The sequence below is a fragment of the Perognathus longimembris genome, chromosome 17, assembly GCF_023159225.1.
Source record: "Perognathus longimembris pacificus isolate PPM17 chromosome 17, ASM2315922v1, whole genome shotgun sequence".
NCBI classification, from domain to species: domain Eukaryota; kingdom Metazoa; phylum Chordata; class Mammalia; order Rodentia; family Heteromyidae; genus Perognathus; species Perognathus longimembris.
This window is the reverse complement of record NC_063177.1, coordinates 14,779,413-14,801,756: the sequence shown is the minus strand read 5'-3', so window position 1 is coordinate 14,801,756 and position 22,344 is coordinate 14,779,413. Positions and strand designations below refer to the sequence as shown.

The 22,344-nt window shown below is 45.0% G+C and overlaps 1 protein-coding gene across 6 annotated transcripts in view; it reads left to right on the top strand.

Annotated features, from left to right (window-relative positions):
* LOC125365104 (myosin phosphatase Rho interacting protein) overlaps positions 1-22,344 on the top strand; it is a 128,901-nt gene that overhangs the window by 27,930 nt on the left and 78,627 nt on the right. For all 6 annotated transcript variants that reach the window (XM_048364934.1, XM_048364935.1, XM_048364930.1 and 3 more), the window contains exons 2-3: positions 2,430-2,507; positions 4,535-4,600. In XM_048364934.1, the coding sequence (XP_048220891.1) occupies positions 2,430-2,507; positions 4,535-4,600 (144 nt within the window). The remainder of the gene's footprint in view (positions 1-2,429; positions 2,508-4,534; positions 4,601-22,344) is intronic.

Here is a 22,344-nt window from a genome sequence, read left to right as displayed (position 1 = left end):
ATATCTTGAATGATTTGAAGAGAGGCTGAATATGCTTTTTCCTCTTCCTGGGGACTGGCTGGGCACTGCTGGTGTAATTTTAACCCTTGCTCTTCTGCCAGCATTCATTCCTGTTTCACCAATACAGTTTCTCCTTTTTCCTGCAGCCCATTCTACTCCTGGCCCACAGCCCTTTTTACCCATTCTACTCATGGGAAAATTTAATGCTCCCAGGAGCCTTGAAAAGGCCTGTGAAAAGAATCCAAGAAAAGAGGATTCTTGGCTCAACCTAGAGGCTGTGTGACCTCCAGCAAGCAGCCTGCCCTCTCTGAGTCACAGATTCCACAGCTAAATCTGATGGTGCCCCAATTGGGAAGTTGCTCAATAAAAAACATATTAAGTTGGTTGCTGGTGGATTACACCTGTAATCCTAGCTTCTCAGGAGCCTGAGATCTGAGGATTGTGGTTTTAAGCCAGCTGGACAAGAAAGTCCACAAGACTCTTAATCTCCAGCTAGCCACCAAAAAGCCGGAAATGGAGCTGTGACCCAAGTGGTAGAGCTAACCTTGAGCAAAAAAAGTTCAGGGACAGTGCCCAGACCCTGAGTTCAAGCCCCAGGATCAGCATTAAAATTCAGAAATAAATGAACAGCAGTCAGGAGGTTTGGGTTTCTCTTTGTGTTACTGCTTCCCAAAGGATAGCAGGCACATTCACCTTGATATCCCCTTATTAGCCCTTATTAGCCCTTATTAGCACTGGATGTGGCTGTAAAGGAGGGCAGAGTCAGTGTATCTATCCTATCCTGTAACCCATGCTGAACTTCTCCTGCCAGGGTCTGGGAGTGGGGGTTCCTTGCACTAAAAGTATAACAATGCCTAATATTTATGGAGATTTTATGGGCCAGACACCAGCTCAGTGTTTTTCCCCCCCTTTACACAGTTTTTATTGAGATACAGTTCACATACTGTAAAATTCACCCTTTTAAAATGTGCATTTTACTGGGTTTTAACGTATTCACAATGTTGTGCAGCCATCTCCAAGATCTCATTCCAGAACATTTTTATCACTCCTAAAAGAAAACCCATGCCCATTAGCAGGCAACCCCCTATTCCCTTCTCACCCCTGGGATCTATTAATCTGCCTTCTGTGGGTCTGCCTGTTCTAGATGTTTCACGTATGGGGAATTCTACAGTATGTGGGCCTTTGTGTCTGGCTGCTTTCAACTACGTACTGCTTTCAAGGTTCATATGCCCTATCAGTACCTCTTTCTTTCTTTCTTTTTTTTTTTAAATCTTATTTTACCCTATGACATTTTGCCCATTTAGCAAACATTTTTCATGGGTATGTTACACATATTTCTGAGTAAAAAGTTTCTCTGATTGTCAAAGAGCTTGTTAGTATTTAATATGCTATTTAAACTTCAAGAGCACAAACAAGAAAAAGACATAGTGTTAGGAAAATGGAGGAGAACAGAAAAAGAATAGGCTAGACTCCATTGTCAACAGGCTAAGACTGTTTATTGCCAGCAAGGGACACAGATATTTCCTCGGGTTTGGAGATTGTGCCCAGTACCTCTTTCTTGCCTTGGATAAGTAATATTTACTCTGTGGACAGACCACAATGTGTTCATCCATTTATCTATTGTGAATATTGTAGGTTTTTACTACCTTCATTCAGGTGGTTGTGAGTACTATATTGAGGTAAAGGTTTTTATTTGCTCCCCTCTTTTCAGTTCTCTTAGGTGCGTCTACCTAGGAGTAGGATTGTTAGGGCTCATATTAGCTCTGTGTTTAGCTTTTTGTAGGCTTTTTGCCTAAATGGTTGCACCATCTACCTTCCTATAATGGGTTTATTTGCATTATATCTTAATCAGTATTCATAAATTGCATGAATTTCCTGAGGTGTAGAATTGTTGACATCTCTACCTTTCACATGGGAGAAATAACTCAGTGAAGACTTGAAGTTCTGCTACTTGACTATAGCAGGTAGCTGAGGAGTCTTTGGCTGGTATAGGCTTTGGCTTCTCGGGGCCCTGTTTAGTGCCATGTTTTGCTGTCATTTGTGTTATATTCTTAGTGCTGAACACATGCTGGCATTAACATATTATTGAATGCCATTTTTTTTTTCCTGATCTTGATGTCTTAATTAGGAACTTAAGGGAAGCTATGCCTGCCTTCTGGGATATTGTACTTGGTGGGTTTTCAAATTCATGGAGTTCTGTATTCCCCTCTCTACACTGGTTGCTGCAGAATCCCTCCAGCTTCTTACTCTCAAATGTCTTTCTACTTTGGAGACTAATCAGCCTGTGGTTAGAGTGTGGGAGGTGACTTCCTGCTTGTTAGTTTGCCTGCCTCTTTCCTACTCTAGTCCAAAGTCACTGATGACCTGTCTTTTTTTTTTTCCCTCTCTCTCTCTCTCTCTCTCTCTCTCTTTCTCTCTCTTTCTCTTAGGCAAAACCTATTTATGGTGGCTGGCTACTCCTGGCTCCAGATGGGACTGATTTTGACAACCCAGTGCACCGGTCTCGGGTAAGGACACCAGAGTGAATATTCAGCATAGGAGAAACCACACAGAGAAGGGTCCATTTGAGGACAAATTGGTGAGATAGGAGAGGAAGACAGGAGTTGAACAGTTGATTTGTGATGCCAAGGTTAGCAAGGATCCACTCATTTAGCAGACTTGTCTCAGAATTACTTACACATGTTATACAGAATCATCTCTCCAAAATGAGCCACTCATGTGGGTTTCACCTGGACTCTCAAGGTAGTTAAATGGGAAAGACAAAGGAGCAGTTGAGTACACGTTTGCTATGCTAATTTGGGTTCCAGTTCCTATAGTGCCAAGGCCCTGCTGTCTGATGCTCCCTCCTGAGCTAGGGGCTCTGCTCATGAGTACTAGTGAAGGAATGGGTCCTGGAGGCCTAAGCTTCCCTCTCACTAAGCAGTGCATTTCCCTTATCTCCTGGGAACCTGCTAGGGCACATCTCCACAGATGGTTAAACCAGCAGTTTCCTAACTGGTTTGTTTTTGTGCCAGGAAGCCCCTTTGGGTCCAGCTCCAATTAAAATGCTGTCCTTTCTTTTTCATGCACTGTCTTTTTATGAACCACTCCAAAGCCTGCTTCTCGTCTTTGGAGCTTCTCTTCCCTTTTCCTTTGGTCTCTTCTGCTCACCCCCATCTGGGGCAGGGCTTCATGACTACATATTCTGGCCCCACAGACCTGGTATTATATCTCTGGTCTTTGGACTTCCTTCTGTAATGGGTTTAAATTTCAAAGATTACACATGGGAGCTTTGGAAATGTTTCTGGAAGACAAGTCCAGGTAGCCCCGCTCTGGCCTGAAAGCAGCCCCTGTATTTTCTCTTTGCAAGACCCTATTCCTGCCTGAAGGCAAGGTCCTATTCCTGCCACTTAAGTGGGAGATAGGTCTAGTCAGACTGTACTTTCCAGGGAACAAGTACCCTTCCTGGTTTCTCTTGTTTGTACAGAACTGCCATTTCCAGTTTCTGATGGGAAATGATACAATTCTGCTCTAAAATAAAGATACATAATGTTGTTTAGTTCTATTCTGTGGATAGGTCCTGGATCTGCTGATGACCTTGAGGTTTAATGGCAGCCCCTATCAGTTGTGATTTAGCCTATAGCCTTGTTTTGTAGACTAAACCCTGTCTCCACACAGAAAGAATATGTCCACCTACATAGTCCTTTTCATTGTAGCCTTTGGTTGCATTTGACTGTTGGTAGTAGCCCTGTGGCCTGGCCTTTGGATAGTGAGTGGAAGTGCCTCTTGCAGTCAGTTACACCCTGAATAGTGGAGTTGCTCCCTCTGATCTCATTTCTCCATTTTGATTTTTGTTAGTTCATCATCTCTGTGAATTCTGGAATCTGACTGCCCTCATCTGGCAGACCATAACTCCAGCCCCCTCCCTTTTTTGGGGCTTGAACTCAGGGCCTGAGCATTGTCCCTGAGCTTCTTTTTGCTTAAGGCTAGCACTCTACCACTTGAGCCACAGTGCCACTTTCGGCTTTTTCTGTTTTTGTGGTACTGAGGAATCGAACCTAGGGTTTCACACATGTTAGATAATACTCTGCCACTAAGCCATCTTCTCAACCCATGAGCACCCCTTTTTATAGCAGCTTCCTGGATATTTTCAGAAGTGGTGAATCAGTGGTATATTCCAAATAGTGTTGGATCATTCATCCATAAGTATAAACATGTATCATGTGACAGCTTTTTACTTGCTGCCATGAGGAATACAGAAAGATGATCACCACCTGCTTCCATGGAGCTTCTAGATTTTAAAAAGACACGTGTTGTTAAACCTTGATAGCTCATGTAGAACCACATGACATTGTGATTTGGGTCCTTCTCCTGGCCCCAGCATGGCTAATGAATCACTGTGCTTATGCTGTCTTTCTATTCCTGCCATCCACCCCAGAAATGGAATCTGTGGAGCCAGTGTTCCTTAGCTAGGAGTTTGTCAGATACAGTGCCTCAGCCAGGTAAGATCTGGGGCCAGGACCCTTAACTACTAACTGACTCTGTTCTGTTGCAGAAATGGCAGCGGCGGTTCTTCATCCTTTATGAGCACGGCCTCTTACGCTATGCCTTGGATGAGATGGTAAGTATCCTCACTACTCCCTCCCCCCAACCTTTGTCAAGTCCCCTGTGGTGGCATCATGTGTCAGTATGGTCCTGCTCTAGTTTCTGTTTGGGAGTTTGGAGAGTGGTACCAGGTAGAGAGATAACTGCAGATAAACTCAGGTAACTCTAGGTTTGAAGCATATTCATCAGTGGTCCTAAGTAAGAGGAAGTATTGGGAGAGGAATTCACATCTGTTTAGGGCCAAAGGGAGTTTTGGACTTGGCATTAGGGAAGATGAGGGTAAAGTCCCAACTGAAAATACAAGTATGGGTGGGACAGGTGGGTTCATGTGCTGTCTTTACAGGGCTGCCTATCATTTCCCAGTATGATTGGTTTCACTTGTCTCATTAGATCTTGGTATAGTTTTCTGTTTTTGCTGATGTAAGAAGTCTTCTGGCCTTAGAATTAGTGTTCTTCTGGTCACTATGCCAGAGGTGTAAGGACGTCTTTGTGCTCTGCTACCTAATGTGATTTTTCACTTGCTTCCTGAGTGTTTGTGATGCTCTTACTCCAGAGGACAACCTTCTTAACCCAAACAGGTAGAATGTTTGGCTTTTCCTTTTTCACTCATGCCAACTCTTGCCTTTCCTCTGTAAAGGAAATTTCTCTTCCATTGTGGAAGTATGACTACATTTATAAAGTATTAAAGATAGAAGTCTGCCTCTTGTTGTACTGCATGAGTGGATAACTGTGCATATGCATGTGCATACATGTAGGCAGCCTTTGAAAATTAGGACCACCCTAGAAAATCTAGTTATGCTATGTCAAATAGGCTAGTGTCACCTGTCACATGCAGAGGTTGTTTCTTTACAGTGGTAAGAAACTTTGAGAAGTGAATGGGATGACTGCCATCCAAGGATCTTTAAGAGCATTGAGATATTGAGATTTGGGGGTGATCATTATATGATATATGTAATGATATATGTAAAAGGCCAGAGTGGGTTTGTTTCCTATTCTTTGTGGTGATACTTTTTCTACTCTTGATCTGGAGACCATTAAGAGTATGTCTCTATTCCTGTTATATTCTCTCTCTCTCTCATATACACACATACCACATTGTTGCTTTTTGGGTGGGGGGATGTTACTGAGGATTGAACTCAGGGACTTAGGCATGTTTGGCAAGTGCTGTCATACACGAGCAATGCTCTTAGCCCTGTGTTTATCTTTCCTCTTTTTCCACCTCCATTTTCTTTTTCTCCTCCGTTTTCTTTTTAGGTCCAAGACTGGGACTCCAACTCTGTATCTGCTGCTCATTGACTAGCACTCTACTAAGTGAGCTATTCCTCCAGAACCCCCCCCCCCCCGCCCTTTTGGTGGCTGATAACTAGGCTTGAACACTAAGCTTCAAGCTCCTGTTGGGTCTTTTATTTTATGGATGGCATTCTACCACTTGAGTCATACATCCAGTCCAGCTTTTTTGCTAGTTATTTGGAAATAGACTTGGGCCTTTCTTCCCTGGCTAGCTTAGAACCTTGATCTTCAGATCTCAGCCTCCTGAATGAGTAGGATTACATGTGTGAGCCACTAGCATCAAGTATGTTCTCTTTTTGAGGTTTCACCTATCTTTGCCTCAGCTGATCCTAAGCTCTCTATTCTCTTGCATCTGCCTCCAAAGTAGCTGGGATTATAGGCATGTGCCACTGTGTGTAGCTTTATTGATTGCTTCTTAAAGACTTTTTGTCTCTTTGTTCTTCTGATGAGGGTTTGTATTCAGTGAATGGACTGCTGAGGGTTTTGCCATAGAGATACCTTTGATGCAGAGTAGTATGAGTAGATTGGAAGTGAGCACTGATGGCTGGTGAAGCAGGAGAATGAGGTGAATATTCCTGCTCCCCAGGGGCAGGAGGCAGGTCTGAAGGGGACAGACCTTACTCTACTCTTGACATCTTTCTGACTGGGCAGCCACATGGACAGCAGCTCTAGGGTGAAGGCTGGGAGCTTATGAACTTTGAGATTACCCTGCCCTCCCCAGGCCTGATTGACCTTAAGCCCTGCAACTGGCTAATAGTATAGAAGGAACCTCAAGTGGTCATTGCATTGTACTCAAGCTGAGCTGGGGCCAGGAAACAGCTTCCTGGACTTTCCTTGGTGACCAGTTGGAAATCTGTTTTCAGGACCAGCTACGTTTAGCAAAATCCATTCTTCCCTTTGTCTCAGTTGCACAGCACAAAGAAGGTGACTATTGGGCAGCCTCTGTGTTGGTGTAAACAAAGAGTACATGCAGTATCCCAAGAGCTACTGCTCTATAATTGAGACCATTGAGCCAGGAGTGCTGATACCTCACAGCCTTCAGTGGTCTCCCAACAATCTGAGTGTGGGCTGGCTATTATTTCATGTGGTGTGGGGCAGACATGGCCCAGTGCCAAGGATGTGAGGAATAAAGCCCCAGGAAAGACCTGGACTGAACAGAGAGTATTAGGGGATACTTAGGTTTGGAAGGTCTTGTGCATTCTCTGCTTTCTGACAGATGATCTTGGAACTAGATGAGTGACTGGATAACCAGTTGGTGCTGTTCCACCCATATGGTGGGTGATACTCATGCAACACCTCCAGGGGCATTATTTCCACTAGTGAAAGCCACCAGTGGCAGTTGTGTTGAAATGTCTTTAAAGCATAACACTGGGCTTATTAGACCTTTTCCTTTTGCATCAGAAAACTTACATAAGGGGATAGCTGCAAGGAAGCCATGGGTGTGGAAACCAAACAGTAGGAGGCATGGGAGCTTTCCTTAAAGAGGCTGGGAAGGGGAGCTTTCCCACATCTGGTACTCTGCATCAAGGTTTGTCCTTGATAGCCCGGATGAGCAGACATTCAAATGAGCCTGTGAACTCCAATTCTGCGGACAGCATTCTAGTGCTGGACTGGCAGCATCCTGAGACCTAGAGCAGGAGAGGGTTTCTGCAGGTTCAGCATGGCTGGACTCCTCAGCACAGAATCCTTTCTAGGAATACCTAAAACTGGTGGTATTCCAAAGGGTTGCTGTGCCTCAGTAATGTATAGCAATGTCTGCAGCCATCTTTGTCACAGTCAGAGCAGGGATACTGTAATCCCTACTATGTACAAGACAGCCCTCCACAACAAAGAAGTATTGCCAAAATAACAGCGATATCAAGAATAAGACCCCTTGAATAATTTGGTCAGAGGTTTGCTTAAATGTTAATTAATTACTTATTATTGTTATTATTTGTTATGCTGGTCCTGGAGCTTGAACTCAATGCTTAGGAATCATCTCTGAACTTTTGTTCTAAGGCTAATGCTTTGTCACAGCTCCATTTCTGACTTCTTCGTAGTTAAAGGTAAGAGTCTCACAGATTTTTCTGCCTGGACTTTGAACCGTGGTCCTCAGATCTCAGCCTCCTGAATAGCTAGGATTACAGTTGTGAGCCACTGGTGCTTGACTTACTGTTACTATTTTGCCAGTATTATTTTGGACAGAGGGCCTTAAACTTGCTTGGCTTGCTTATTCAGGTGCCATTCTTCCACTTGAGCTGCACTTCCAACCTTGCCGTTTACTTTGGAGAGGGAGTCTCATAGGCTTACTTGACTGGACTAACTGAACTATGACACTCTAGATCTCAATCTCCTGAACAGTTAGGATTATAAACATGAACCACTGATATTTGGCTGAATTTTAATTTATTAAAAAGTTGAGGGCTGGGGATATAGCCTAGTGGCAAGAGTGCCTGCCTTGGATACACGAGGCCCTAGGTTCGATTCCCCAGCACCACATATACAGAAAACGGCCAGAAGCGGCGCTGTGGCTCAAGTGGCAGAGTGCTAGCCTTGAGCGGGAAGAAGCCAGGGACAGTGCTCAGGCCCTGAGTCCAAGGCCCAGGACTGGCCAAAAAAAAAAAAAGTTGAAATATAAGTTTGATTTGCTATTAACTCTGTTTTTCAGAAGCACAGGACTCAAGTCATCGGTTAGATATTATGCCAGAGAGAGTGGTGAGGGCTGGGAATATGGCCTAGTGGCAAGAGCGCTCGCCTCGTATACATGAAGCCCTGGGTTTGATTCCCCAGCACCACATATATAGAAAATGGCCAGAAGTGGCGCTGTGGCTCAAGTGGCAGAGTGCTAGCCTTGAGCAAAAAGAAGCCAGGGACAGTGCTCAGGCCCCGAGTCCAAGGCCCAGGATGGGCAAAAACACAAACAAACAAACAAACAAACAAAAAAAGAAATCACAGAGAGAGTGGTGAGGAAGGTTTGGCTTCCAGCCTTAAGAGAAATGACAGTTGTAAAATAAGGGTAGACTGTTTCCTTGTCTGGAGGGATTTCTGTGGGGCCTTATGGTATCAGACTACCCCAGGGCAAGCAGAACTGACTGTGTCTTACCCCAGGCATCACCTACATATTACTACCATGGTGTATAGGGTATGGTACCTACAGCAGTGGCTATGAGTAGTCTTTGTCCACCTCTGATCTTATCAGTCCTGCTAGGCCCAGTTCCAACCCTGGCTGGGACTTACCATTCAGCTCCATGTAACTGTAACATTTTATGGCTGGTCAGTTCCCTTAACACGTAGTCACAATCTACTTGGAATTTTTAAAAATACAATATTATATTTATTTTCATTAGTTAAATGTTACCAAGTAGATAGTGACCTCCCCCTTTTATTGTTGTGTTTCTGATCATTCTTATTATGTCTCTGCATTGTCTGATGTATACCAGAGCTAGTAAATACTTGTGGCACTGAGCTCACCTACTTTTTGGTGCCTTATTGTAGAATTTTTATTTCCAGCTTGGGAAAGGACAGGCATAGGTAGGAACACAGAAGGTAGGACAAGGGAGTGATCCTAGCAAAGTCAGAGATATTTGGTACCCCTTCTGAAAATTCTGAAGACTGTGAATGGGTAAAGTTTAGTCTTTCCAGGTTGCACTAGGGGAAGCAGGTGGATGTCTGAGGGTTACAGCATGCCCTCGGGAGAAAGCAAGTAGTCCCTCTCCTGCCAGGGAACCTTGGGAACCAGGGCAGGGGCCGTTGGATTCAGTCAATCTCCAGGGGCTGACCATTGCCTTTCCAGGCAGCTAAGAGATGGGATCACTTTTCGGAGTCTCTTTTCCTTTTTTGGGAAATATTCTTTTTTATATACCCATGTACTGTGTGTAGCTGGTGAGTGTGTAAGAGAGGCAGATTTCCCAAAAAGGGAAAAGAAACTTTCCAGATGCAGGCTGGGATGAGGTGGACTTTCAGGGCAGCTGCACCAGTACGAGCCTGAGAAATGTGGCTATACCCCCTGCTTCTTAGGAAAGCATGAAGCACAGGATCTAGAAACTATAGCCACCTTTCTTCCTCTGTACTTTTCTTCCCCATTAGCAGCTGCCCATGATTCTCCCAGGCTCTATCACTGTGCCTGGAACTCTTGGGGACTAACTTAGCTAAGATATTGGTGTCATCTGCCCAGTGACTTCCTTTTCCTTCCTGGAAATGAGGGAGAAAAATGATCTTTAAAAAAAAATTTAAATGCTTATTGTAAAGGTGATGTACAGAGGGGTTACAGTTACGTAAGTCAGGTAAGGAGGACATGCCTCCCTCCCTCCCTTCCTCTCTCCTCTCCCTCTCCCTCTCCCTCTCCCTCTCCCTCTCCCTCTCCCTCTCCCTCTCCCTCTCCCTCTCCCTCTCCCTCTCCCTCTCCCTCCCTCCCTCCCTCCCTCCCTCTCCCTCCCTCCCTCCCTCTTTTACTTGAACCTGGGGCTTGACTCAGGTCAGGGCCTTGGCACTGTCTCTGAGCTTCTTTTGCTCAAGGCTAGCTAGCACTCTACCACTTGAGCCACAGCACCACTTCTGGCTTTTTTCTGCTTATGTGGTACTGAGGAATCAAACCCAGAGTTTATTATGCATGCTAGACAAGCAATCTACCACTAAGCCACATTCCTAGCCCATGGAGGACATTTCTTTTTGGGCAATGTCACCCCTTCTAAGTTTTTGGTTTTTGTTGTTGTTATTCTTTTTTTTTCTGACTCACTGTGATGGATGAACTGTCCCTCATTGGAAGGAGCATGTAGATATGGGAATGAAACTTAATACTATTTTCTGGAAACTGGGGCCTGAGCTTTAACAAACCAAGCTGGCAGATGGGGGAGGGGCTAGGGGGACACAGCTTGTGAGACTCTGACCCTTTCTCCTTGTTCACAACTGAGTTGGTCTCCCTAATGTTTCCCACATAAGCAGCAACTAAGGATGGAAACTACCAGTGGATGATCAATCACAGGTGGATCAAGAAAGAAGAGGGTAGACTTGGAGGGGTTATGACCTGGAAGTTTCTAGCTGTCATCTGATCCAGGTCTTCTATGTTACATATAAGGAAATCCAACTGGAAGAGTGTGACTGAGACTGTCTCCTGCAGGCTGAAGCACAGGTATAAGGAGAGTAGCCAGTTTCTTTGATCAGCAGCTTGTGAGCTTCCTTCAGGGAGTGGAGCAGTAGGAGCCTGTAGAGGCCTATGTTTCCATAGAGACCTATGTAGGCAGTTTGAAGGATATGTGCTGCTGTACTTTGGCTGAATGTCCCCCAAAGGTACATATGTAAAAAAAAGTCCTGGTTCTCAAGGGTACTGTTGGGAGATGCTATATGGATCTTTAAGAGACAAGGCCCTAGGTCACTGGGGATATGACAGCAAAAGGGACTGTTGGACCCTGTTCTCTTGCCTCATCTTGGTTAGAGATAGTATTACTCACTGGCTCTTACATGCACTCATACTATAATGTGACACACTTACTAAAGGCCCTCATCAGTAGGGCTTGGAATCAAAGCTCTAGAAACATGAGAAAAACAAAACCTCTGTTATTAAGCAGCCATGTTAGCTGTCTAATACTTTGCCTCCACTATGGGAGATGGATGTGGCCAGCCTGAGCCTTGAAAAGGGAAGAAGTTAGAGAAGAGCATACAGGAACAAGTCAGGTAGGCAGCGAGGGTCAGCTGGCAGGAACAGTCAACCCATGCAGGTGTGTCTTAGATAACAAAGGTGGGTTAGGTTAGCCTAAGTCCTCTCTGTGTCCCTTGTTCCCAAGGCACCTGTTAGAGCACAGAGAGTACCCTGTACTTATTTCCATGTGAGTGCCACCTATAGAGCAGTGGGCACCTTGAGGGCTGGGACTACATCAGAGAGCATTTGTAATAACAGTGTATAATGGGTGGGAGGTGTTACATCTGCTTGCCATCCTCCCTCACTCTGATACTTGTGTCACTGTTGTAAACATTTTAAGGAGGCCTCTATCTGAAGAGCCATCTTTTCAAGTTTCAGACCATGCTGAGGGGAGTAGTACCCATAGGTACCCAGTGATAGCCTCAGGTACCCAGTGAGTGCCTTTCTGTTTTGGAGACTGTCCAGTGTCCTTGTCTTCCTCCACAGTATTGTAAGTTTATGAGACAGGGTAGCAAACAGTAATTAGGTGCCTCCTATGTCAATGCCATAATTAGATCCCAGACAGTCTCCTTTCCCAGTATGCCTGCAGTTAGCCAGTAAGTAGGCTAATAGGCACCATGGTGGCTATGCATCTTGTCTACCTGGACACCATCTGTCCTGCCCTTTGTCATGTGTACTATGCTTACAGTGATTGGGAGGAATTGTTGGGGACCGTAGGAGCAGCAGTTCTCTGACATTGGTGGTGGTTTTGTTTCTCCTGGGGAAGCATGGAGAGGATGGGCTGTGATTGACATCTGGTCACCACCTGCAGAGTATGGGTGGGGTTCCTACAGCTGCTGGGCCTTGTCCTGTAAGTTGCAGGCTGTAGTGATTACGGATTGGATGTCTCCCTCCTGCAGAGAGAAGAGTGCTAGGAAAGTGAACAGCTTGGAATAATTGGCTTGGAAACTAATTAAGTAGCAGCAGGGGAAGAACTGTTGAAAAGAGTCATTTTATGGAAGCTTACAATGGAGAACAATAGGGATGAAAAAGCAGATCCTAGTGCTAATACCAGTATGTTCACAAATAAGTGTGCAATAATCATGCTCATACACAAAGTGGACCATCATGGAGGCTGCCAAATTCTTCAAGGCAAATCCTTTCCATCATTACCTTTCACTCCTTCCCTTCTCCTTCCCCAACTACACATACTGGGACCTTTCTCAGCTATTCCTGCCATTGAACCTGGCCCACCTTGACTATGATCTTGGCTTGGCACCTTCCCAGAAATAGGTAATACTGTGGATCAGAAAATAGTCTGTGAATTGAAGGCTGACTGTGGTCAAGTAGGTTAGTGTGTTAGTGTCTGTCTTCCTGCATTCTCCCTGCTCAGCTCACTTCATAGGAATCTTTACTGTGGCTATAAGGAAGAAGGGGGAGAAGGTACTTTTTTTAAAAAAATTTAAATCATGGTAGAAAGTTCTTTTGAGCCCAGGAAGAAAGTCATGCTGATAGGGTCTCAGAACACAAGTGAGCAATTTGAGGAATCCTAGGAAGGACAGTCCTCATATTCACCTGCCTGAGGTATGGTGGTTCCTTGTGGGCTAGGCACTGACCACACATATAGCATGGTAGATATTGATGCTGTAACAAGTTGCCACAAAGCAAGTGTAAACTACATACTTACTTTCTATCAATTTCTAGAGGTCAAGTCCAAGACAGAGTGTAAATAGGCTGCTACTTCTGAGGCTCTGAGTGTAAATCCCTGGAGCTATCTTTCCCAGTGACCATTGCCTGCCTTCCTCAGCTCATCGTTCCTGCCACCTCTGGTTTCCATCAGCATATGTGCTTCTCTTCTGTGTCCTGTCAGCTCTCCTGTTGCCTCTTTCTGATGAAGAGGCCCTTCAGGGCTGCATTCAGGGCCTGTCTGAATAAAACCAAGAGCCATCTCCATCTGTCATTTAATCTCACCTGCCTTTTGCCAGATAATGGAATGCTCACAGATTTCAGGAGGAACATGCATGGTTTGCATGACTATGGGGGCTGTTTTTCAGCCAGCTGCAGAGGATGTGACCAAAAGGTGTGGCAGAAAGAGAAAGGCTCATAGATCCTGCCTCAGCAGCTTCCAAAGAGATGATGCCAGCAAAGCCTGAGGCTATAGTGACCTTGCCTGGACCTATTCGAGAGAGCAATGGGATAGGGCCTTTCCTCTTTCTAGTAGATCTTCTGCCTTTGAGTGGAGGGTATAGCACTTTCTCTCTTCTTTCCTCAGCTCTCAGTGAGCTAGGGGAACTCACCAGGGGTATGTGGGATTCACTGATGTGAATGCCAGAGCCATTACAGATAGAAAGAAGGAGGGAGCCACAGGGATGGGCTGGTGCCAATGCCATCCAGAGTGCAGCTTCTTCTAGAGTAAGGCAGCATCAGGATGTCCATGTGAGGAAGACCAGAAAGAGCCATACCCTTCTGCAGACAAGGTGATAGATAAGGTTGGCAGCTTAGATCAGCTCAAGGGACAAGCCCCACAGTGGAAAATGGAGCTATATCACTGTTAAGTGACTTGTTTATCGAGAGGGCTCACAAGGAGGAAAAAGATTGCTTGTTGTCCTTAAGAGTCTGTCATCCTATGGTGAGCCTGGTCTTATGTTTACTTCTCACATATAAAGTTTAAATTGAGCCTAGAGGAAGACAGAAATTACTCCCAGTACTACTGGTCTTTGAAAGACTTGGAGCAGTCCCAGCTCTGTCCTGCTTCCAACCAGCCTCACAAAACAGGCTTGTCCTGTTGGGCAGAAAGGTCTTAGAGGTACAGTCTCCCCCACCCCTGTCCTTCCTGAAGTAACCTTGCTTCTGAGCTTCTACCTTTATCTCTGCACCTCAAAGTCTACTATGTGGCAGTTCATTCTCTGCCTGAGCCCAAACTGAGGTTGTTCCTGTCTCTCGTCATCTGGCTGAAGAAGTGATAGCTAGTGGGGTCTTAAGGTGCCTATGTCCTGGGACCTGGTGGTACCTGTGCCTCAACTGAAAACAGGTCGCATTGGTTTACATTGGTGCCATCAGCTGTCCATGCACACAGTACAGTGGCTATCATTGTGGTAGAGCCATAGGACTCAGGTCCTCTAAGTACTTCCTACCTTGTTTAGGACTAGCTAGCCTCAGCCATCAATGCAAAAATGAGAAGTCATGTACCACCTCAGTATATCTTCTTTCACAGCTCCAGAAAGGTCAGTAACTTGCCCAAGGTTGAGGCTTTTTCCAGGTAGCGCTGGCATTCTTGCATGAAGCCATAGTTAATAGGCCCATGGATTGGGACATTCCAGAGCCTTATCTAGTTAATGTTTGTTGAATGCTGTTGTGCCAGGATGAGCTGGAGCAGAAGTCCTGTACCTTTGTGGCCACCGTTGCATGGCTTATACCTGTTGAAAGCATAAAGTGCTGCATTGAGCTTGTATGGTACAGGGAAGTCACTGGGGAGCAGAGGGCCAGGCTACCTCTTAACTCTAAGCCCTGTGTCAGATGAGGTCTACAGGCATGCACTGGAATGGGATAACGCTGACTTGAACCTGGCTGGGAATGACTCCAGTGGCTTCTCAGCAGGAGATACAACCCAAAACAACCTGTATTCTGGAGGCCAGCTCTAGTGTAGCAGGAGGGACGATGGTTAGTAGATGCATGTAGTGTCAAGAGGAAGGAGTCTTGGAGATAAATGCTCACCTGTGACAGGGCAGGAAGCTGAGACACCTCCCCTCTGAGAGGGGAGGAAGGAGGTTCCACAGCCACCTGCTTATGGTTCCAGATACAGGTCCACCGTCACCAGTGGTTTTCAGGGCTGGGTTTTGTGTGAACAAAGCATTGTCCCCAATTAACTAGTGAGCTACTGAGGGACAGATGCTCCTCATAATGTCCATCTAGTGGATCCTCAAGGGAACAGTAGGCATGCAGTAATTGTGAATGAGTGGAATATGGCATACAGGACTGCAGCTGGTATCTCTGGAATCCTCTCCGGATGGTAGTTCCTCATCTAGGACCATTTCCTTATGCCACATGGTCCATAGTCCTACCTCCTCAGCTTTAGAAGATAGAGACTGCTAGAACCCTCATCCTGGAGTGTGTGAAGGTAGAAGGGAAAGGCAAGAGGCTGTGGTAGAAGGGGCAGAGATGCTGTGGTGAAACTGTACCTGTCTCTTACTTGGGCGGGGGTGGGGGATCTCATTACAAGATGGAGGAATGCACAATTGATACTGTGTAAAAGGTTAAGAAGCCAGTCAGTTGGCCCAGGCATACCTGCATAGTTCTGTATAAATGCTACCATTTGAGAGAATAAACTTTAAGCATAAGAACAGAACTTACATAAGTATCAGTGACTCATGCCTATAATCCTAGCTACTCAGGAGGTTGAGATCTAAAGATACAGGTTCAAAGCCAGCCTGGACAGAAAAGTCTGTAAGATTCTTATTTCCAATTAGCCAACAAAAATGGAAATGAAAATGTGAAAAAGCCAAGTAAGAGTACAAGGCTCTAATATCAAGCCTCCTAAACTAGTACCAGAAAGAAAGGAAGGGAGTGAAGGAGAGAGGGGGAAAAGAAAAGAAAGCTTTGCTGTGTCATTGATGATATGGTGACCCCTCAGGACAGTATTGTTAAAGCAAGAGTCCTATTACCCAGCTCTTAGCAATAAATGAATTATATTATGCACTTCCTTTGGCTCTGGTTCTGTGTTTCCAATGCCTGTGTCATACCATCTCTTTCATGGGAGCATGGGAGACATAGCACAATTCTTGACAAGATTTATGTGGTCTGTATGCCAGACCTCAATTTCTCTGCTTCATATTTCAGACCTGTTTGGTCATGGAAACCTCATGTTCATAGCCAGCACTAGAGCTTCAGAGAAGACAGGCTATCAGTATATCTTAGATGCATTCTAGTTGTCACATATTGGTCATTTACAAAACAACCTTGGGGACATTGCCATGACCTGAGGATCAGGGAGGAAAGGCATTTGGAATTCACCTTCTCACTATTCTTCCTGGACTGGGAATGAGACATGAGACTGTAACAGGCTTAGTAAGAATTCTGTAAGATTTTTGGATGCCTTTGATATATATCTCTTTTCTTGCTCCCATCCATGTTCTGTCTCTTCCTAGGCTCCACTGCTTGTAGCTTACTGTGCCCAGCAGGAGTGGAGTAACGGTTCTTTATGCCACCCAGTATTTTTTTTCTCTCTCTTCAGAGGTTCTGTAAGGAAAGATGCTGTGCCCGCCCCCCGCTTTTTTGTGTGTGTGTGCTACTCCTGGGGCTTGAACTCAGGGCCTGGGCACTGTCCCTGAGCTTCTTTTGCTCAAGGCTAGCACTCTACCACTTGACCCACAGCTCCACTTCAGACCTTTTCTGTTTATGTGGTACTGGGGAATCAAAGAGTGCATGTTAGACAAGCACTTTACCACTAAGCCATATTCCCAGGCCTTGTGCTGCCCCTTGAATTGAGAGGAACAGGGCTAGCCAGATGAGTGGGCTGTCACCATTGTCTGTCTCCTGTAAAGGGACAGATTGGGGGTGGGGGGATGCCCTGACTTACTCTGTGGCTTGTTTTCTCCATCTATAGACATTTGGGAAGTAATAGGTGGGTGTGCTTGAAAACTGCCCTGAGGCAGCCTGTACAGTGGTTTGGAGGGACAGAGGAAGAGATACTGTATATTATATATACTTATTTTTCTCCCTTTTATTCAGTACTTACCCTTGGGTCTTACGTTCTGATGTATGTGGAGGCTGAAAATGGGCCATGGGAAGTTTCAAGACTTTAAGGGGTTTTCTTTTTACAAAACAATACATGTACATAGTATTACCCTCTCTCAGACCTCCCTATGCCTGAGTCCATCTACTGAAGAAACTGGTCTCAACTGCTCCATACTTATGTCTGTCAGACAAGTTATACCACCAAGCTCCATCCCATCCCTCATGTAAAGAACATGTTTTTACTACTACCTTTTCTTTTTTTTTATTTTTAATTTTTATTGTCAAACTGATGTACAGAAAGGTTACAGTTTCATACGTTAGGCATTGGATACATTTCTTGTACTTTTTGTTACCTCCTCCCTCATTCCCCCCTCCCCCTTTCCCTCCCCCCCCCAGTTGTTCAGTTGATTTACACCAAACATACTAACCTTTTCTTAAGTTTCAAAAGAGAGCATGTATTGATTTTATGTTCTGTAAAATAGGATTAAGCTGGGTCCTGGGGGCTCATATCTGTAATCTCAGCTACTCAGGTTGCTGAGATTTGAGGATTGAGGTTCGAAGCCAGCCCAGACAAGGGAGGCCAATTAACCACCAAAAAGCCAGAAGTGGAGCTGTGGCTCAAGTGATAGAGCACTACCCTTGAGCATAAAAGCTCAGGGACAGTATCCAGGCCTTGAGTTTGAGTCCCAGGACTGGGAGAAAAGAATATCATCCCATGGAACATAGGACTCAAGAACAAAAGTGCTCAAGTCCAGTACTGGGTATGCTGGCCAATAGGCATCAGTGGATATTCACCTGTTTCTGACATGCACTTTCCTACTTTCAGCTGGTTTTGCCCTTGGGTTTTCTCAAATGAGTGTTGACCCTCAGTCAACACAGTCAACAGACTGTGTCTATATGGGCTATACATGGGCTATACATGGGGATGCTCACTGGTGAGCCCTGCCCTAGAAGGATTGACTGGCGTATTTGGGAGAATCCTCACATGTCCCCAAAGATGAACCCCATTCTCCACCTCTATTATATGGAGAATGCCAGTTGTAAGAGGTCCTTTCCTTCTCTTGGGTTATTCAGTTTCCCTAAATAGAAATTTCCTCGTCTACAGTATAGAGAGACTGCTATGCAGTAGCAGGACTTAGAGTGGAGCCTTGATTTGGGGATGCAGAGTGTTTCCTGGCAATATGTCTGGCCCCTGAGTCAGAGCATTTTCAGAGATTGGCTCTGGTTGCTGCTGTTGGTACATAGTAAATATCTGGCTGGGGCCTCCAAGCTGAGGTTTTTTGGTGCTCTGAGGCAGGCTTAGCTTGTTTCCTCCTTACGTTCTCCAGAAACATCCTCTGCCCATCTCCACTTTCCATATATCTGGCTGCTTCCTGTTGTTTCATGTTTGCCATTGTCTCCTTTCTAGCCTTTTGTCCTTGAGAGTTTTTATTTTGTTTTCTTTGTGTGTTGTTGTTTTTTTTTAACAAGAGTTTCAGCAGGGAATTGTTGACCAAACTGGATACCTTCTGTGTGTGTCAGGAATGGTCTGCATGCTGATGAAGTGTGCTGGCCTCTTCTGTGAGAAAGCTATTCTACCTTCTCTATTTCTGTTCTCTGGCCCTGTTTGGTTCTAGGAGGGTCATATTATTGTTGGTCCCATATAGATCTGTTTGTACTTGGCAAGGTGCATGTATGCTGAATGTGAATGTACTGCATCTGCCATTGACACCTGCTTGTTTGCCCCTTGAATTAAGTACTTCTGCCTGTGATTTGTTCCAACCTTTTCATGAAGATAAGATACTTTTATGAGCCGTTGAAATTGCAGATTTCTTGTTGGAACTCTTGCTGGAGGCCCAAGAGTTAATGACTGCTATTCTAGAAGAATTGGATGGAGACAGTTTATCTAATCTCCTTTGGTGAATGAGCCCTTTACTAATGGGCCCAGTCACCTACTTGGGACCAACAATAAGACCCTTGTTGTCAGGGCCAGGACAGGTTCTGCCACTGATACTCTGGCAGCCTTGAGAAATGCCACCAGGGAGACCTGGGGCTCAGTCTTGTCCTTATTTCAGGGCATGAGCACTGGTGTATTTTCCTTCTCTCCAGTCTACATATCTCTTTGAGGGCTTGTGCCTATGGCCTTGGGAAACCATGAAAGGTTGAACTTATTCATTCATGTGTTATTGCTTTGTTGGTATGCTTTGGATGTGTTTGATGTTGGAAAAATAAAAATAGAAAAAGGTCCTTGCCTTCCAAGATCTTATAGTCTAGCCAAAAAAAAAACCCCCAAGAGATGGGCAACTGTGGGGAGCGTAAGCAATGAGAGACAGGCATACACATTGGCCCTGCCCATCCGCATAAGGCAGAATTGACCAGAGCAGTGAAGCTCGCAGTATATAGGTACATGAGGAAAACAGAAAACGTTGCTGAGTAAATCTTTCTACGTGGAGATAAAAGTCAATTCATACCATGGTTTGTGTATCTTCTTAAGTGTGTAAGTACATGAGACAAAGAAAAGCAAGATTATGGGTCTGGGAATGTGGCTTAGTGGTAGAGTGCTTGCCTAGCATGCATGAAGCCCTGGGTTTGATTCCTTAGCACCACATATATAGAAAAAGCCAGAAGTGGTGCTGTGGCTCAAGTGGTAGAGTGCTAGCCTTGAGCAAAAAGAAGCCAGGGACAGTGTCAGGCCCTGAGTCCAAGTCCCAGGACTGGCAAAAAAAAAAAAGCAAGATTAAAAAAATATAAATTCTGTTCTTCATTAAAAGAAATATTATTTAAAATTTTTATTATTATAAAGATGATATACAGAGAAAGTTACAGTTTATATAAGTCAGGTAAAGAGTATATTTCTTTTTGGACAATGTCACCCCTTTCCCTTGCTGTCTCCCAGTCTATACCCCTCATTCCCACCTACAAATTGTATAGTTCATTTTCAATATAGTATCTAGTGAGTACCACTACTGCACTGTACCACTGCACCCTTTGTCCCTTCATTTCTGTGCAATCCTGTTCTTTTTTATGTGAATATTCTACCCATCCGTTTCCTGTGTCATCCTTGAAATCCTATCCGTCATTAGCCACACTCTGTTCTATCACTGTGTGTGATCTTTTACTCCTTCCAAGTTGTTTTCAAATTTTCACTTTAATACAGTGACTTGGAGACCATTCTTTCAAGTAGAGTTGCTTGATCCAGAGGTTGTCGATATGGACTGTGGGTAGTGTTTCAGAGTCTGTGTACTCCTATTAGCAGCAAGAGGGCTGTGGTCTTTCCCTGTTTTCTGTATCCTTTCTCTGTCCTACCCACAGACTTGTGTTACTGTTCCCCTGGCTGTAAGAGATATTTTTTGAGCAAGGCAGGCCACATTTGACACTACGTTGTGGTCTTTGAGAACTGAGGTAGCCTTATCCATTGGAGAGGAATACAGATCATTAAGAGATCTTGTTTTAGGTTCTCTCTCTCTCTCTCTCACTCACTCACTCACTCACTCACTGTCAAGTCAGAGCTAGTAAAGAATCTGTGGTGATGGATTTTCACCTCAGTCCCTTCACTGCTTATCCATGCCTCTGAGGCTGAGAGCAGACATCACAGGCTCACTTTGCTTAGGGCTTAGCCCCCTAGCCTGGCTGTGAAATAGCACCTCTTACCCTGCTCTGAAGAAACTGACTAGACCACAGCTATTTAGTGTTTCTTTTCTTTCTTTTTACCTAACTCAGAAACAGGGTGACAGAGTGTACAAGGAGCCTACCTCTTGGTTTAGGTCTCATTTCCCAAAATCCAAACTCCCCCGCTCTGTCCTTCAGCACTGGACTCTGCACCACTTATTTGGCCTTTTGAAATGGGAATGGAAGCAAAGCTGTTTCCAGCCCCAGAAGGTTCCTGCTTGTTTAATTCTCATGTCTCTAAAAATATCTGTGAGCCTCTGCTGGCTCCGTGGGCTGCTGCTCTCCCCCCACTCAAGACTTAGGGAAAGAAATAAGATCTCCCTCTCATTGCTCTTTCCAGACTCAGAAAGGAATAAATAAGAACACTGAGTTTCCAAAGTTGAAAGGGAAAAAACTGCCTTTGTTGAGCCTGGAGAGTTGCCACAGCGTCTGGCCAGAGTAATGCCATCGCTACCCGGGGCAAGTCCACACTCTGCAGGTCCCTATTCCTTCTCTGGGAAGGGAATAGAGAGGGTGAGAGCAAGGATTCCTTCCTTTCTCTGTATGCAGGATGGCAAAAGGAGCTAGACCCTGACCTGTATAACAGGCCAGGCTGCCTTGAGGAGTTGTGTGTGGGAATGGATCAGCTCCCAGACTCTGGCCATGCCTGATGAGCACAGGCTGAGGGGGCTGTGGGAAGCTTCCACCCTCCAGGCTGCCTATGGCCCTGGGAGCTTTCTCAGGCATTCCTGGATTGGGACACAGGCTCATACCCCTCCCATTCTACCCCCAAACATTGGACGCCTGCCTAATTGAGGCTTTATTTATCTCCACATTTTCCCAGCTCTGCATAAAGAGACGTGCAAGTGGGTGAGACCTACAGATTCTCCAGAAGCTTAGAGGAAAAAAGGGTGTGAGGGGGCTAAGGAGACAAAGATACATGAGGGTCTGCTTCCTTCTCAGAGGGTTGTGTAGGGAGGGGTGAGAGGGAAAGAGGGCCAAGGAGCTGCCCAGCAAAATGGCTACTCAAAGTGTTCCTTTTTTGTTTTTTCACCCCACTCAGAAACCCAAAAATAGCCCTGTCAGAGGCATAGCATTGAATATGCCAGCTGAGAAGAACCAGCTGAAAGCTGCTGGCTGTCCTCCCTTCTCCCTACTCAGATTCCTCTTTTGCAGGGTTTTCTTTTCTTCTTTCTTAGGGGTTCAGCAGGTGGTTACATCCTTCTATGGAAACACTGAAGGAGATGTAAAAAACTCTCCTTGCCTTTGCATTTCTTGCAACTTTCAGTTTTTCTATTTACATTTCTCAGAACAAAGCAGACTTGCCTCTAAAATATGAGTCATGAAAAGACATAAAGATGGGATTGGATATGGAAGCCAAGATTATATGTAGCAGAGCAAGTGCCCCGGAGTTTGTTCACTGTTCCTTTATTTCCTCCAGTTATAATAATATATTTACTGTATATATTTTGGTAAACACAGGAAGACACAAAGATGAAAAACCAACCAGTTCCCCA